Source organism: Furipterus horrens, unplaced genomic scaffold (genome assembly GCF_987537825.1).
Source record: "Furipterus horrens unplaced genomic scaffold, mFurHor1.1.pri manual_scaffold_7, whole genome shotgun sequence".
Taxonomy (NCBI): Eukaryota; Metazoa; Chordata; class Mammalia; order Chiroptera; family Furipteridae; genus Furipterus; species Furipterus horrens.
In genome coordinates this window covers 4,284,536-4,302,530 of record NW_028327177.1, presented here as the reverse complement: position 1 = coordinate 4,302,530, position 17,995 = coordinate 4,284,536, and the positions used below count along the sequence as shown (strand labels likewise).

Sequence of the window (17,995 nt, the reverse complement as noted above, 5' to 3'; positions counted from 1 at the left end):
CCTGCTGACCCACCGGGGAGCCCGCGCCCAGCGTCGGGCTGGCCTGCTCCCTTCCTTCCGGAGCTGAGTGAGGGGCTTCATGCCGACCATTGCTGTCGGGTTCGCAGCTCTGCCTGAGGGGCTGGGACCCCCCGACAGAGGCTGCGACATCTGCGTTCTCCCCGGCAACACACGGGCCGACTGCTCCTGAGCACCCCCAGCAGCCAGGAGAGCCACCTGTTCTGGGTTCTTGCCAAGCTGAGAGCTGAGAAACTCTTTTTCCCTCTAGTTTCAATTGACGGTTATTACGTGTGAGGCTGACCACGCTTTCAGGCAGCCAAGGTCACTTGCGTTTCTTTTTCTGGGAGCCTTTCTTATCTCTTGCTCACTTTCTTATCGGGCTGTTATCTTTCTCGTCATTATTTTAGAAGTCTTCTATAATGTACAGATATTCATCTTTTTTCTATGATATGACTGAATTTTTAAAAAATTTATTATTAGTTATTTTTAGTTATTTTTTTGTCATTTGTCTCTCTGCGTTCTTTTCTAGAAGACTTTAAAATTTTTTTATGCAGTCACTTTTTTTTCAGTCTTTCCCCTTATTGAATCTGGATTCTGAGTTCTAGCTGGGAAAGGTCTCCACACTGCTGATTTATAAATGAATTATGTTTTCTTCTGGTATTTGTCAAATATCCCTGTTTTTACATTTAAATCTCTGCTCCTTTCGCTCAAGGCTTTCTCTATGTATAAGCTATTGATGACAGTATATTGATGACTTAATATATTATCTATAGTAGCTTTTCATTGCTTTCATTGAATTTTCCAAAACTGTACTCCTGCCCTCTGCAGACAGATACCCTGTCTCTTCTCTTCCTTCGCGTCTGTCTACTCTGCCTCATCTAAGACGCAAGCGGCTGCCTCTCACAGGACGTTCAAAGAGCAGCGCTCCTGGGCCACCCCGTCCTCCCCCGACTTCGGGGAGACCCCTCCACTGGGCCCCCACGAAGGAAGAGGCTGATGGGGCTGAGACACATGTACTTTGATTTCCATCTTAAACACGTGTTCTTCAGAGTCCACTGTTTTTCCTGCTTTGACTGTTTGTGATCAGTGGGTGCTGAGCTTCGCTGTCTGTGAGGATGGTCACTCCGCCTCCCTCCCCAGCTCTGTCACTGCGATGGGTCACGTGGGCACGTTCCCTCCTACTGAGCCGCCCTCCCCTTGCACTCGGGGTCCTCCCCGCCCTGCCACGAGGTCCGCTTGTTTCAGGTGTGGCGGGAGCCGCCTTTCTCCTGACCGCGGGAGGTCCTGACAGCTCACTCCTTAGACAAATGCTTCTCAGTTGGGGGGATTCTGATCCCCGGGCAACACTGGCAATGTCTGCGATGTTTTGGGGTTCACAGCCAGGGTCAATGATGCTACTAAATATCCTAAAATGCACAGGACAGCCCCTACAAAAGAATTATCCAGGTCATCAGAAGCACTGGTGTAGGTAAACTCTGGGTTTGTAACAGAAATGAAAATGTCAACGCGACCACCACAGACCTTCACAGAACAGACTAAGTGCGGCCCAGAGTAAAGCTGTCACGCATGGCCCAGACCAGTTACACCCCTCGGATATGCGAGACCATTTGAGAAGATTCCTGAGTCTCCCCACCAGGACCCCCACCGTTCTCAGGGACTGTCCATGCGGGGACCCGGGCTCGCTGGGCCGCGTCTGCGCTCAGAAACCCCACGGTCAGCGCCCCCGCCCCGAGCGTTACCTCCCACTTGGGCTCTCCGTCGCTCTCCACCAGCCTCAGGCCGTGCTTGTTCTTCAGGTGCCTGTTGAACTCCCACTTGGTGCCGTAGACGAAGCTGCAGACCGGGCACTTGAGGCCACCTGCAGGCAGACAGAGGAGAAAAGGAGCGACCACAGCTCACAAACACCCAGCGGCTCCTCCTTCCACCCAGCGCCTCGAGCCGAAGGCACAGCTTTATTCCTACATGCAGTCCCAGCTGACCGTAGCATCGGGACAGAACAGCAACAGTTTGTGTTTCTGAGGGCAGAGATTTTAAAACTTAATGTCTTTTTTCCCCACTTATTGAATGAACACTTGCAGAGAGCTTGACTCTGTCGGCCCTGCACCATCCATGGGTTCCCCATCCGTGAGTCAATCAACCGCGGATCGAAATATTCAGAACACAGTCACGCCGTGGCCCACCAAGCCTCGTCACTCAACAGGCCTCCCCAGGCCGTGTCTGTGCAGACTTCTTTTAATTCTTCCCTCAACAGCACCGCTATTTCCACGGCATTTCCACTGCGGTGGGTGTTACCGGTAATCTGGAGGTGACTTAAAGAATACCAGAGGATGCGCACAGGTTCTATGCAAACGCTACAACATTTCACACAAGGGACTTCAGCGTCACCCGACTGTGGTACCCACGAGGGGTCCTGGAGCCAATAGCCCACCGGTACCTAGAGGTGAATGTATGTACTTAATAATGAAGGTGCCAGAGAGAAAGGAGTCCCGCAGCTCCGTTGGCTAGTGGGGTAAGTGGAATGTGCTTTATAATAAACTGACGTATATTTTAAACTGTGAATGCTCAGGTACAGTTACAGAAGTTTTTCAGAAGGCCCCAAGTTTCCCCACTCTGCCCGGGTGCAGGCAGGTGCCACTGCACTGAGCACCCTGGTCCTCAGGCCTCCCATACCAGCCACCCACCAGGTTCCTCTCTCCATCCGCTGCCTCCTGCTCACCCCCTGAGCCACGACCCCCGGCTGGGTGCTCAGACATTCTGCCCCAGGCTCCTCCTCCTGCCCCACGTCCTAGGGGACTCGTCACACTTTGCACACTTATCTGCAAGCTGGTGACAGTCCCATGTGTAACCCCAGCTCAGACCTCTGCCCTCCACTCCAGCCCGAGACCCCTGTCCAGCAGGTGCCGAGTCCACCCCCTCAAACAACCAGGCTCCCAGCCCCTCCCAGACCAGGCCACTGTCATCTGCATAGCGGGGAGCAACCAGCTCGTAACCGGTCCCCCGGCAGCCACCGGTCTACTCTGTGCCCAGCGCACAGAGCTGTCGCGGACCCATAAATGACCCCACATCTCCCAGAGCCACGAGACCCTCCCGCGGCTTTCCCTCCCCAAGAAGAGACCCCAGCCCCGCACTGTGGCCTGCGGCCCATGTGACCCCTGTGTCCCCAGCCCTGCCTCCCTCGGACCCTCTCTCTTCCCCACCCCCATCCTCTCCTTTCTTGGTCTCTGCACTGACTGGACTTGCCCCCTCCCAGGGTCCCACCTGGAAGTTCTTCCCCTGTGGTCTCTCTTGCCCCTGTTCTCCTCACTACAGTCTCAACTCAAGCATCACCTCTTCAGAAAGCTTCTCTGACACCCCCAGCTAAGGCTGCCCCCCAAACACATGGAACCTCCCAAACGCGGATTTCCTGACTGTGCATCTGTCACAGTGGTGACAGGCATCCGCCACTGCGTGACGTGTCATTCCCGTGCACGGCAGCTGCCTGTCCTCCCCTCCAAGGGCACTTCGCTGAGGGCAGGGACTCGGCCCAGCTGTCCCGCGCCCTGGGCCTGGCTGCTGGCACCCAGCAGGTCCTCCACCCCTGCGCCTTACTCACGGCTCCGCGTCTCGGATACCTTCTTTCTTTAGGTCTTTCTCCTGCCACCCCCATCGCCTTTGCATCTCTGCCTCTTCCCTCTGCACTCGGCGCATAAATCGTCGGCAGCCGTCCGTCTCGAGAGACGATGGTGTAGCTTCTTAAGAGTCTATCTGCACCGCCGAGAATGGCTGTGCAGTCCGACTCGGGAGTGACATGGTATCTGTCTCCTCCCGTGTTGAATCGACATCATGCGATGACGCTGAAGCTACAGAGCCTGGGCAGGGTGATATGGAGGGTCTGCTGTTGCCCATGCAGCAGACCCCCCCTCTCTTTGCAGCTGAAGGGTCCAAGGGAAAGACGGAGTCGATACAGCTTGGCTTCAGGTGCGCCGCAGGAGTTGCCGGTGTTGACTACAACGTCAAACCGTCTTAGGGACTCCGGCTCCGGATTTTCTGTCGGGGTTTACTCCCTTAGCCTTTCCCCTGAAGAGGTATGCCGCAAGGCAGCGGAGGTTTTTTGGAGTCAGAGTTTTCCTTCTCTGATGTGCCCTGACTGGAAGATCGAACCAGCGACACTTAGCTCGCAGGCCGACGCTCAATCCACTGAGCTAAACCAGCCAGGGCAACTCGGCGCATAAATACATCCAGTCTTACGCAAGGGGGAGAAAGCCCGTAGCCCACCGGGGCACGGCCCTGCCTGGGAAGAGACTCCCGAGGCCAAGCGCTCACAGGGCTCTGGCAGCCCTGCTCCTTCCCAGACAGACCACGGCCGAGAGGCCAGTTTCTGCTAAACAGCCTCCCGAATCTTTTACATTTTATTCCATGTGAGTGTAACTGCCTCCTCAAAAAATCGTGACATTAAGATTATAAATCTAAACCAGAAAAGTGATATGTCGCTCTTCCTTACTTAGGCAGGTGGTTCTCCACCAGGGTCACTTTGCCTCTCAGACTGGGGGCATTTGGCAATGTCTGGAGAAACTTTTGTTGTCACAGTGGGGAGGGCTCCTGGCACTGGGTAGAGACCAAGGACACGGCTAAGCAGCCTACAAAGCACAGGCCAGCCCCACGACAAAAAAAAAAAAACAAAAAACCTGTCCCGAAATATAGGCAGTGCTGTGGTCGAGAAGCCCCATATGCTTACGTCACAGCAAGCTGTGTTCTGGCTAACGCTCCTCCTCTTCGCTTCTGTGACACCACTCACCCCTGGCTCTGCCACCAAGCATCCTTTGACTCACTCTCCTGTCCAGTCCTCTGTCTGGAGCCCCAAAGCCTCACAAATGCTCAGTCCCTTCTGTTTCCCTGATGTGCACATCCAGCGATGTCCAAAAGCATCCCTTTCTCCGACATCACAAAGGAGCCCCTGCCTGGACGGGGAGACCTGAGCTGAACTTGGAGTGCGCTCGGGCTGCCGTATGCATTTCTTGCCCACTGGGGCGCTAAGGAGGGAGGAGGGGACTTCTGTGCTGATGACGAGGCTGACCGGACAGAGCACATAAAGACCAGACAAACCTCATGGGGATGCATCTCCCAGATTCCGTCAGGATGTGCTGGAGGGCCTGACCCAATCCCACACCAGCAGAATCCTACACAGCACGGCTCCGTAATCGGGGTTTCTGGTCCCCCCGCTGAGGTGGCAGGGGACTCCCCAAGGAGTCATTAGCAGAGATGGGACCCAACCCGATGATCACCGAGCAACCCCTCCTGCTGCTGGGAGGGCACAGCGGTCTGACACAGACTGAGGACAGAATCAGCAAGAGACTAGCAACAGACGCTGAATTCTAAACACCGAGAACAGTCTACAGCAGAGGCAGCTCGCATAGATGCTATTTTCTGAAACTCAAGCAGCCTGCACTGTTTTCTTAGGCAGAATCTAACAAGCCTGGCCTTCTTTGGCCAGAAGATAATGAAATTTAGCTTTCAGCCTTCTCTATTATCCTTTAGTAATCATTTAAAATGGGGTATTTTCCTATGATCACCTTTTAAAATGCCCAAGGTGTGAGACTCCCCCGTTTTCTTTTTTTTTACCTGATGCTGGTTCTATAAAGACCAAATATGAGGCAATGAACCAAAGCAAACTACCTAAGGCTATACTTAGGCTTTAATGTGAAATTAAATATTCCATATGGGGTACTTTTTAATGGAAACTAATTTAGGGAGGAAAGCATCCTTATATCATGTTTAAATGAAAATGAATGTGATAATGCCCCCGCATTAATTACAACTTCCACCTTCGCCACCTTGATGTTAATTAAAGAACAACAAATGGAAATCTGAAATCTAGACCAAATGTCTAACTCTGCCAGGTAATTGACATCAACGTTGAGAAAAACTAATTTCTATTGCATTTCATTACATTCGTAGGCGGAGCACAGTAAAAGGCCACGGGGACACCTGGTGAATTGACTTGCAGTGCTGATATTACGCGCCCACCGTAAGAACTGCACCTCCGCACACCAGGTCCCTCGTAAGGAACAAGGAGCCAGGCGGCAGAAGAGAATTTCAGCAGCCATTTGAAAAATCAATGCTGGCATCTTTTGCTCGTTTTGGAACGCAATATATTCTGGAGGAGTTTCAGGCATTAAAATGTGTGCTCCTTTGTGGTGGCTGACATTATTGAAAATTCAATTTCATTTTCAATAACCTATCTCCTGGGATGGCACAGACTGCGGGGGCGGGGAGCCGGAAGGGCTGAATGTCGCACTGGTCATGTGACCCAGAACCACTCCCTTAAACCCAGAGAGCTTCCTCTAAGGTGAAAATGCCAAAGCTCACATCCTTAAAAAGGCACTGCAGTGGGTAGGAGAATGGGCCCCCAAAGGCTTTCACGTCCTAATTCCTGCAACATGCAAATATGTTACCTTACATGGCAAGAGGGACTTTAAAGATGTGATTCGGTTAAGGATTTAAGGATGGGGAGATGATTCTGGATGGTCTGGGGGGTGAGCAATATAAACACAAAGGTCCTAATAAGATGGAGGCAGGGCAGGAGGTCACAGGAATGTGACCCAGGGCCGCTCACTGCTGCTGGCCCTGAACGCGGCGGAAGGCGGGAAGCCAGGTGTGCCTCTAAAAGCCGGAAAACGGTAAGGAAACACGTTCTCCCCCAGAGCCTCCAGGAGTACGGGCTCGTTAGCAAACTTGACTTTACCCGTGAGACCCATCTGACTCTGACCTTCCGAACTGAAAAAGTAAATTGAGGTCATTCTAGACCACCACCAAGTCTGTGGTCATTACCGCAGGGACAGGATACAGGGACATGCACTCCGGGGTCAGCGGAACCAACGCAGCTCCATCACCAAAAGTGGGTGGACAGAGAGCCATGTGATTCCGTGGTATTAACAACTGAAGTGTGCATCGGACTTTGGGGACATGCTCACCTCCTGGGGCCTGAGTTCAGTGCCTGCCTGCCCAAGGGCACAGCCAGGGCCCCAGCTCAGAACCCGCAGATGCGCTCAGGGCAGTGATCAGGTGGGAATCCCAGGTGGGCACCGAGGTGCAGGGTTCCTGGTGGCATGGCACCCTGTCAGACCATGGCCTGGAGACCCAGGGATGTCCGAATCCTGTCCTAGACCCCAGCCCCACTTCCTGCGAGACCCACGAGGAACGCACAGCAGAGAAAAGCAGAGCGCATTTTATCGTTGGCCAGGCTGGTGTCCAGGACCCCATTGAGGGTGATTGGGTAGACGGAGCTTAAGCAAGGTGTCCCCCAACCCTGCTGGTCCCTCACAGTCTCCCCCACATCCTGAGACCTGAGAACCTCTGCACAACCGTGGGGAAGCAGCAGAAAGAGAGACAGGTCCTAGCACCAGCCTTAGTCAGATAAGCCACTAGACCTGGAAACAAAGGCATAACAGACAGTGAGCAGCACCCCGTGTGTGTGACCTTTCAACACATTAGCACATGGCCTCCAGCAAATGAGAACCAGGACACCTCACAACAGGACCTTCCTTCTCCTCCTCCTCCTCCTCCCCTGCCCACTCTTCCTCCTCCTCCTCCTTCTCCTCCTCCTCCTCCCCTGCCCACTCTTCCTCCTCCGTCTCCTCCTCTTTAACAAGCACGAAGTGGAGACACACTTCAGGGACATCAGCCGTGGACGGTGTGGAACCAGGCCTGGCTCAGCCACCCGCGCACTCTGTGGCCTGGGCCGGTCACCTGCCCTCCCTGCGTTTCCTCTTTGTAAGCAGGAGCGAGGAGGCCGGCCTCCCGGGCGTCTGCGGGAGGGAACTAACCAACAACTCCGCCTAGCATCCCATCAGCAGAAGCACCTGCCAATGATGTACAGAGTCTGGGCCCCAATAACAACGATTTTAAAATAAAAATGCCCCCAAATAGAATAGATGGGTGACTTCTGGGCTAGCTGACAGCCTCAGGATTTTCTCCCACACGATTTTCCCTGAATCTGGTGTGAAAAATGAAGACATGACTATATCTCCAAGGTATCGATATGTGCATATTTACATTCTTCTGATGAAGTTCACAACAACAGGAAGATTTTAGCAGGTGCCACGTGAGAACGCGCGCCGGTGTGGGAAGATGCCCGAGTCCGTGGTGATGCGCAAGCGGTGGCCGAGAGGGACAAGCAGGTACTGTCCCGTCTGCCTTCAGACCGTCCGACGTGCGTAAGGCATAAGCCGGAAGAGAGCGTTTGCGTGGCCTTCACTGGTCCTATTACCAAAAGCACCCGGGTTGTGAGGAAATCGGGGTGTCCCACAGGAGCCCTGCCGGCCTGCTGCTGGCAATGTCACACCTGCGCCCTCGGGGCGGGAGGTGAGCCGGGCCCGGCTGGAACCAGCTCACAAGCCTGCCGTGCACATCCCTTCCCAGGTCAGTGACATGCTGGCAGGGTGACACCGGCCCAGGTGGGGCTCGTCACACCACGGAAGTCGGCAAATGCTGCGAAGTCAGGTTCTCCTACCCGTGCCCCCAGGGCAGCCAACAGCACACATGCCGGGGACGCTCATGGAACCCCAGAAAGTACCCCCAACTCGGGAAAACACCACGGACCCTTCCGGCGGAAACCCACACGGGACCGAGGTGTCTGACAGGGGCACTCCTCCGCCCCCGAGGCCTCCCCCAGCCCCCTGGCTCCCTCCAAACCCCTGAGCACAGCGGGCAGGGAGTCTTCTCCAGCAGCTGGCGGCTTTGCCCACGTCACCGCGTGACACCACTTAAACACAGCGGGCAAGGAATCCCCGCACCTGCTTTAAGGAGACTAACAGCATTTGAGAAAAACACCTGCTCTTTGTGGGTCCTTACTATGTTTCCTTTTTAATAGAACCCGCCACATCTAAACAAGAATTGACAAAGCCTTGTGAGGATATTTTTGAGGAGCAGAAGAGGAACATACACCGGGTGGGGTTGGGGAGAATAACCTGGAATTAACCAAAAGAGAAGGAAAAGTTCCCATGGTCCCCAACGACTCTGCACGTCCAAGCACGGGAACTGTCGGTCCCACTCTCTCCTTCCCCCCCAGCTCCTTCCCCCACACCAGACCCAGGGCAGGGTGAGTTTCGTACTCCCAACGGTTCTCGGCTATGTTCATGGTCAGACAGCTGTCTGGCTTCAGAGTCTGCTCTTCCACGAGAGTACAATGCCTCCCTCAATGTGTCCCTATGAAGCAGGGACGATAACACACACACACACACACACACACACGTGTATATATGAAGTGTATCTCATATATACATATCAGGAAAAAATACCAAAATACCCCTGCAGAGATTAAAAATAAAACCTGGGCCTGTCTGGGAATGCCAACTCATCATGGAGCCTTAAGACAGTTCACTGAACACTTAGGGCAGGAAACAGTTTGACCTCAGCCCATTTTCTGCAAGGCAATGATGAAAATTTGGAAGAAGCCAGCAACGGACATATTATCAGTCAGACTCCACGCCTGCCCCAGCAGCCAGAGCAAACGTCTGTTTCCTGCCAATCCGACCCAGGGGTGTGGAGGATGTGAAAGGAATCTCTAGCCTGCTGCTCTAAGTTTTCTGCTGGGACTCTGAGGCATCCATTTTCTCCTCAGTGATTCCTGGACATCATCAAATATGATGCAATGGCTCTGGAGGTCTTAGATAATGTAAAAAAAAATACTACAAAAGAAAGGAATAAAGGTGTACTGAGAGTCCTCTCATTCCGTACTGCCCGCCATCACGGAAGGTAGCTGCAAGGGACTCCACTCTCAGGGGAGGGGTCTGGGTGGGGGGTTCCGTAACCTGCCCAAGCACACAGCTAAGACAGGACGCAGGTTGGAGCCAGACCTGCCCCGCCCCCTGCATCCAGCTCCACGAAACTGCCATTCAAGAAAACACAGGGACACGCTCCGCACTCCCCCAGATGGATGGCTTTAGAATTGTCTCGAGGTTTCTATGCTGTTCATCCGTTTCCATACATCAGTCCTGCCACGCCAAGTGCTGAAGGATACAGCCAATTCGTTTGTTTTACATTAAGATGCACTTCACGGCGATTCCAGCAAGCAGAGCCTCACGTCACCTTGGAAACCTGGAGCGCCCAGAGTTTGCCTCCCCACACCCGTGTACCAGGGGCAAATTTCTAAAATCATTTTCAGCTTCACCCACACAGGACTCGGGAAAGAGGGGCACCTGGAATCCTGAGCGCTGCAGCCATTTTTTAGTTGAATTGACAAAGCACAGATATGAACACAGCAGCGTTTCTCTGTACGGTGACAGCGTATGAGCTAAACTCTCCCGAGTGAGACTACGTGATTATTTATTCAAAAAATAAGTGAAAAAAACCCAACCTTTTCAATAATACTGGAGGTTTCATCCATTCTCTCTAGTATAATGTACTGAATAGGTTTTCCTTTTCAGGATCAGTGATCTAAGGCCTCAGTAAATATTTTTGGATAATCTAAAGAAGCTCATCAATAAATATATTTACAATAACGTCCTTTATAACTGCAATACAAGAATAATCTGGAAACCCTAAAATGTCCAACCACGGGAGCATGGGTAAATAAGGTGAGGCGCTGCCCTTGGGGCTGCGTTACAAAGAGCCCTTGACAATCACAATTAGGAAGACCCGGGCCCATGCCGATCAATGGTGAAGAAAGGGAGCCATGACCCCCATTTATGCAGAAAGTATCCAGGACAGAGGGCAGAGGCAATGCAGGGACATGAGCCGGGGTGGGGGGGTGGGGTGAGATCTTTGGGTGACTGTCACCTTTTCATTTCAGAGTTCCGTTATGGCGGCGTGAATGTGCCCTGCCCCTGAGGGATGCTGGTCAGTAACCCCGAGGAGGAGGAGGAGGACAGTCGACGATGAAGAACGAGCAGCACGCTCGGGGGCCGGGAGGGAGCAGGGCACGGGCCCACGCGCTGCCTACCTTGCTGGACGAGCGTGTCGGCCGCCAGCTCCCCGGCGCCCACGTTGGTGTACTCCTCGTTGGGGTGCTTCCGGTTGTAGTGCCTCTTCAGGGAGCCCGAAATGTTGCACGAGTAATGGCAGTGGGCGCAGCGGAAAGGCTGCAGGGACAAGGAGGGCGCGTTAGGGACAGCTGAGCCCGGCCCCGACCAAGCCCTGGGGAGAAGGCGTAGGCCCGGCCGCTGCCACTACCCCCCACCTGCGTGCGACGGAGACCCCGAAAGCCTGCGGAGCGGCCCGCCCCGCTGGGGTGCGCCCTAGGGAGAGCGCGACCCTTCTGCGGGCCTGGTGCGTTCTCCTGCCGTGGCTCCAGGAAGCGTTTTCACATCGTCCATTGCTGGGTCGATACATCCAGCTACGGCTTCTCCTGAACCAGATTTTCAACCACCCTGCCAGGTTCTGCACAGGGAGGGCCTGTACACACCGCCAACTAAACACACACAGTATCGGGTTCGCCATCTTTCTGCAAAGCCAGTGAATCACCCGAAGACAGAGAGACCTGAGCGTCACCCAAGAGTTTTCCTCCTCGATTACTGCTCTGCTGACATCGGAGTCTCACGCAGGCTTCCTCGGGAACCTCTCCAGAGCCAGCCCCTGCGCGCCCCTGTGGGCCACTCAACATGGAGAGAGGGACCGTCCTAGGCTAAGAGGGAAGTATTGTGGCTCCCAGGAGGGACTTTTTCAGAGAGAAAGACACGGAAGAGTTCACCCGATGAGCCACCCGGCTCTGAAACGTCCCCAGGGACTCCACCCTACGTCACGGCCACTTCGGTGGCAACGCCTTCTGCCACACTGCCTCTGCTACAGCGGGTCTTTCACGCAGGAGAGCCCTGTGGTCTGTGTGGCCCACCAGGGCGCACTGAACAGAAAGACCTGGAACAAAGGCAGAAATTAGTCCGTCTCCCCATCTGTCTACTGAGCAGAGAGCATGAGATCGAAAATGCCAATACATGATTATCTGCAAAGTTAAAATAAAAGCTAAAACGTTTCCAAGCGCATCCGCCGCTCAATTAGCAAATATTATGCAATTATGTTTGGAACATTAGCATTTACGCAAAAACCAGAGAGAAGCGCCGGAAGCGCTGCACGGCCGGCGCCAAGAGGTCGGGGCAGAGAGGCTACAGGACACGTCAGTGAGGAACTGTCCCACAAGCCCACCCGCAGGCTTGAGAGCCAGCCTCACCTCTGGTGGCACGGCAGGGACACCACCGCACCAGCTGCCAGCCCCTCTGCCCTCACGCCCTCCCCTTGGGAGAGCCGCTCACGAGGAGGACAGACGCCAGGACACGGGCGGACAGGTGAGCCCAGACAAGAGATCAGCTTCTGAGCTTCTGATTCCTATGAAAACCTTCGCTTCCTACACTTGGAAGGGACGCGTTCAAAGACAGACTTCAATGAACCTTTCCTCTATGAGGAGACGTTCTCCTGGGGCCTCAGACAGTCTGTGAGCTCAGCCCCTGTCGAGGGCACAGAGGTCAAGCCCCCTGCGGCCCCCTGCACGGCTCCACAGCCCTGGGTTTAGCAGGAGAAACCGCCTGGGTTTTATCTCCGGAAAAAACAATCGGAACACATGCTTCCCTATCATTTTTAAGTCTAAGTGGGGGACACTGGTTAGTAAGATTATATACGCTTCAGCTGTACATGTCTATGATCCATCACCTGTAAATGCATGCGTGCTCACCTCCCGGAGTCCAATCATCTTCCTCACCGTTCATCTGACCCCCTTTACCCTTTACTTCCCCCACCCCCTTCCCTCCGGTGACCACAATACTGTTATCTGTGTCCATGCATTTTTTGTTTGTTTTTTAAAGATTTTATCTATTTATTTTTAGAGCGAGGGGAAGGGAGGGAGAAAGAGAGGGAGAGAAACATCCATGTGTAGCTGCCTCTCGCGCACCCCCAGCTGGGGACCTGGCCGCAACCCAGGCCTGTGCCCTGACTGGGAATCAAACCGGCGACCCTTTGGTTTGCAGGCCGGCGCTCAGTCCACTGAGCCACACCAGCCAGGGCTCGTCTGCGAGTTTTTGTTTGTTTTTATTTGTTCGTGTGTTGTTTTCAGTTTTATACCCCACATGAGGGAAATCACATGGTTTTAACTGTTTCTGTCAGACTCACCTGCTTGGCGTGATGCTCTCAACGGGACTATGTCAAACTAAAGAGCTTCTGCACAACAACCGTAACAGCAGAAACCACCAACCAAACAAAAAGGCGACCAAACAAATGGGAGAAGATAATTGCAAACAACACCTCCAAACGGGGTTAATAATCAAACTATATAGAGAACTCAAACAACTCAAAACCAACCAAACAAACAATCCAATTAAAAACTGGCCAGCGGACCGGCACAGGTGCCTCTCCCAAGAAGACACACTAATGGCCAGCAGCTGATCGAAGAGCCTCACGTTCACGTGCTCCTGGGGAAGCGCAGACCAAAGCTGCAGTGAGCTGCCGCCTCACACCAGCCGGAACAGCCACAGGACGAGCTGCGGGGGGCGCTGCTGAGGCTGCGGGGGGCGAGGGGCCCCGTTCCCTGCATGTGGGGACACACCTGCTCCGGCCACTGGGGAAGCAGTACGGGGGCCTCTCGGAGCATCAAGGATAAAGTTACCGCATGACCTAGCAACCCCTCCTTTAGGTGTTTACCCAGATAGTTTAATAATACTTATTTGAAACGATGGGCCCCGATGTTCAGAGCAGCGTTATTCACAGTGGCCCGTAGATGGAAGCCATGGCACTGCCCCTGATGGGTGGCCGGACGGACACGACGTGGCCGTAAGAAGAGATGAGACACCGCCGCTGCAGCGACACGGAGAAGTCACGAGAACCTCATGCCTCCCCGTTTCCCGTGGGGAGGTCTGTGGCTCAGGACACCTCTAAAACCCGGTGAGTGCCATGGGTTTCTGGGGTCAGAGAGATCTGGGCTGATTCGGGGTTGAACTGCTCAATGGCTCTGCAACTTGGGGCCCGTGTCCCCTTTCTACCGTGAGGAGTGATGGTGTAGACGGAGCAGCCACACAGAGACGCTCGGCGGTTACCTTGCTGGCCGCGCAGCCGCAGACGCAGGGCAAACCAACCCGCAGGAGAGGGGAGAGGGGTGCCCCTCTCTGCCTAGGCTTTTGCATCCGGGATTTGAGAACGGCCACGTTTACACTGGCAGCAGCAGAGGAGGACCCGTGGAGGAGGGGAACTGGACTGCACTATGATGGGGACAATGGCCCCTGAAATGCACCATGATGGGGACAATGGCCCCTGAGTCTCGACCATACGCCTCACAACCACCGGGGAGGAAAGAGCCATTCCACTCTACAGCTGGGAATGTGGAAGCCCCGTGAGGCTGTGACTGCTGAAGGTCACCAGCCAAACCAGGCTGCGAGCTCGGGTCTGTCTGACCCCAAAGCCCACGAGCTGCTCTCCTGGGCGCAGGTGTGATGACCACAAGGCCCGCTGCAGACAAGCATCGTGTGGCCACTGTAGCTGCCAGAGCACTGGGTCCTAGAGACTCACAGAACCAGACGTGCGGAACAAAAACCCTCATCGGTTGGCTGCGGGCTTAACCTCCTTATTCAGGGATTAACACGCCCGTGAGAAACTTCCTCCCCACTCAGAGAAACTTTGTCACATCGAATTTCTGAACTGCCAAGTCCCATTACCCACACAGGGTCATCCAGCAGAGCTGGTGGGCTTTCTGGAATGTTCTGGAGGAGGACACAGCCGGCAGGTGGAAAGGTTTCACACATATACAGAGTGATCCCCATGGGCTGCTGTGAGAGTCATGCCCACCAAGCCACGTGCGGGCCAAGCCTGCCACAAGGGAAACCCAGGTCAGGTCCATCACCAAAGACCGCACCTGTGCCCCTAGACTGGGATGGGAGCTAGCCAGAAAAAAAAAAAAAAAAAAGGCACCAAGATTGTAAATGATAAGACCCAGGGCAAAGCTTGTAAGGGAGCCTCCTTCGCCGCCTCCTCCTCCATCCTGGGCACACTGGCAGACACGCGCCGCGTGCAGGCGCACAGTAAAGGAAAAGCCCCGCGAGCCAAGGAGCGTCAGGGGCACATGGACTGCCGTGGACGCGTGTTCCCGACGGGCAGCACCCAAGTTCTGGACGACACTACCACCCCACTCCCTGTCTCGTTGGCCACGCCCAATCCACCCTGCAGTCCGCAACCTGAGCCTTCAGCAAAGCCACCCCACCACTGTGCAGGAGAGAAGAGTCCTGTGATTATTATTATTATTTTTTTGTTCCTCATTCTTCAAAATGTATAAGCCTGAGATCACTAGGTTGGGATCTCGTTCCAGGTTTGGGGCTAAGGATTCAGAAAGCAAGAGCCAGGTCTCCCTGTCCTTCAGCAAGCTCAAAGCCACCTCTGTCGTAAAATACGGCCCGAGACGCATTAGAGTTTAAAAGAATAAATGTTTTAAACCCATGGGGTACCACAAGTTCAAAAACGGCTTGCACCGAGGCAATTATCTCATCACAATAAATAACAGTAAATCAATCCACACTAATTGGTTTTTGTGCTGGAGTTTAGAAGACTCTTCTGCGTTCTCCGATATTGACTTTTTGTAATCACTTGTGCTGTCAAAAATGCAATATTTCCAGAGAATATACCACGCATTATTAGACAGACAGGGTTTTGAGTTAACATGAATCAATCCAATTTCCTTTTCCTTTTTTCCGGAAGTGCTTTAAAAATCTCGCACACAAGGAAGCAGAAGATGGCCTGAGAGGCTTTCAGCAGACATTTCAGTTCTAACAGTTCAGGAAACGGTCCCCTTGGACAGCCCCTCCCCACCACGGCGCTCCTTCCTCCCCACAGGCGGACACGTGCTTCCAGGGAAAAACGAAAACGTGCAAATCTCAAATTCTTCACTTCCAGCCGAGTGAGGAACCAAAAAGCAAAGCAAACAGAGGCAGCTGAAACCCTGCGCCTTCCCTTCCACCCGCTCTGCCTGCGCTTCAGCAATTTCCACTGAACTTGGAGAATGTGCCGGCTGTCAGCATTTTGCTTAAAGGTTTTGCTTGAGTTTGGTAACTAAACATATAACTGCAGGCTTATGTAATCTAAGCGGTGCGAGGAAAACTGGAGAAGCGGGCAAAGTCGTCCCTCTGCCTGGCCTGAGACAGAGACGGTTCTGGATGGAGAGCAGCTCTGTCTACCCGGATAAAACCCCAGCCCCCCCACTTACGTACTTGAGTGTGTTACTGAACTGGACTCCGGGCCTCAGCTTCCCTGTCTGTAAAATGGGAATACAACCAATCCCTACAGTGCAGGGCGTTTTAGGGAGAAGTCAGTAATGTACGTACGACTGCTGTCATGCCTTACCTGTGGCTACTATAAAGGGGACCGTCCACCCGTCTTCTTTATTCTGACACTAAATATTTAAACCTTCCACCCTGCGGGGGAGCTTTCTGATGGGAGACGGAGCCACCTCATGGGTAAGAGGAGAACGGGAGCAGAAAGGAAGCCACAGTGCACTGACCGATGCCAGACAATTCAGCATTATGACGGGCACTGAGAATCTCAGTCTGAGGATGAACCTGAACTGTTTACAACGCGTGCTTCTCAAAGTTCTGTTAATTTGAGGTCGCTCACTAAGTCTGGACTGCAGCGAGGAGTACAGTATCTGCACAGCCACACCCTGGCTGACCTTCTTCCAAACACCATCTTTGATCAGTTTAGCATCTAAGTCCCTTAAGCATTCTGTGAGCTCAGCTGCCTGGTGTCTTCTGTGAGCAGAATCACTTCAGTTTCACGTGGACACATGGGATGTGAACGCCGTGGGGACCCATTTAATTGTCAGGAACGCAAGGAGGGAGTACGCCAGCTCCCCTCGATTTGTGGGTATCTGCCAACAAGAGAACTTTCTGGTTGCGTTAGGTTGGAAAGGCAATAGGTCTGACATGATAGGATAATATATAACCCAATTATAACATGGCTTTTAAAAAATGACAGAGTTGAAATAATGAGGTGGTCTGGGTCCCCACGGCAGGTGGCACACTGCCTTCTTAGAGCACGTAACACACCCGCTGTTATTTCTGCGCCTCGGGGAGCCTGGCGGACAGAGGCCCGGCTTCATCCCGCGTCCCCTGCCCCAGGCCCGCTCCCCGGTCCACGGGGGCGCACAGAACAGGTGTGGTCAAGGAAGGCGCAGGCGCTACATGTGCTGCATCAGGAATGCAGATGAAAACTCAGTCCTTTACATTTATGTCATCTCTTTCAGTTCTAAATGTTACATTGCGGTGTCATATCCTCCCTCTGAAATGCTTAGGAAAAGTTCATCCATGACAACAAAATCAACTATTAAAATTTTCCTTAGTTCTCACTAGTCCCCCCTCCCCCCCTTTTATTGATTCCAGAGAGGGGAAGGGAGGAAGACAGGGAGGGAAACAGCGATAAGAGAAACATCCATCAGTTGCCTCTCGTATGCTCCCTGACTGGGGACTGAACCCACAGCCCAGAGCTGAACCCGTGACCTTTTGGTTTGTGGGATGATGCCCAACCGAGCCACACGGGCCAGGGCCTCACTAGTTTTGTGGAAATTCTTTAGCTGAGCAAATTTAAATGTGACAACAGGCAATACACTCCTCAGGCTTCATGGTATGAATTTTTGAGGATTCTAGATACATACCGTGTTTGCCCGAAAATAAGACAGTGTCATATATTAATTTTTGCTCCTAAAGACGCACTAGGTCCTATTTTCAGGGGATGTCTTATTTCTCCATGAACAATGATTCACATTTATTGTTGAACAAAACATCCACATTTATTAATACACTCCAGTCATGCCATCACAGACATCAGCATAACCAGCCAGACTCTGAATTCCATCAAGAATACGGGGGGAGCTGTAGCCATGACTGCCGCTAGGTCTTATTTTCAGGGGAGGCCTTAGATTTCTAAGCTTGAAAAAAATTGCACTAGGTCTTATTTTCGGGGGGATGTCTTATTTTCGGGGAAACAGGGTATCAAACATAAGTTAAATTTAACAGTGTCTTCAAGATGACATTCTGGCTGGTTTCCCTTTTGAAAGAGCACG

General features: G+C 53.1%; 1 protein-coding gene across 1 annotated transcript in view; it reads right to left on the bottom strand.

The window, feature by feature from the left end:
- The window catches only part of ZFAT (zinc finger and AT-hook domain containing), an 86,536-nt gene that overhangs the window by 18,819 nt on the left and 49,722 nt on the right, over positions 1 to 17,995 (bottom strand). Inside the window, exons 11-12 of the mRNA XM_090283332.1 lie at positions 10,919 to 11,057; positions 1,740 to 1,858 (exon numbers count right to left, since the gene is read on the bottom strand). Coding sequence (XP_090139458.1) covers positions 1,740 to 1,858; positions 10,919 to 11,057 — 258 coding nt within the window. The remainder of the gene's footprint in view (positions 1 to 1,739; positions 1,859 to 10,918; positions 11,058 to 17,995) is intronic.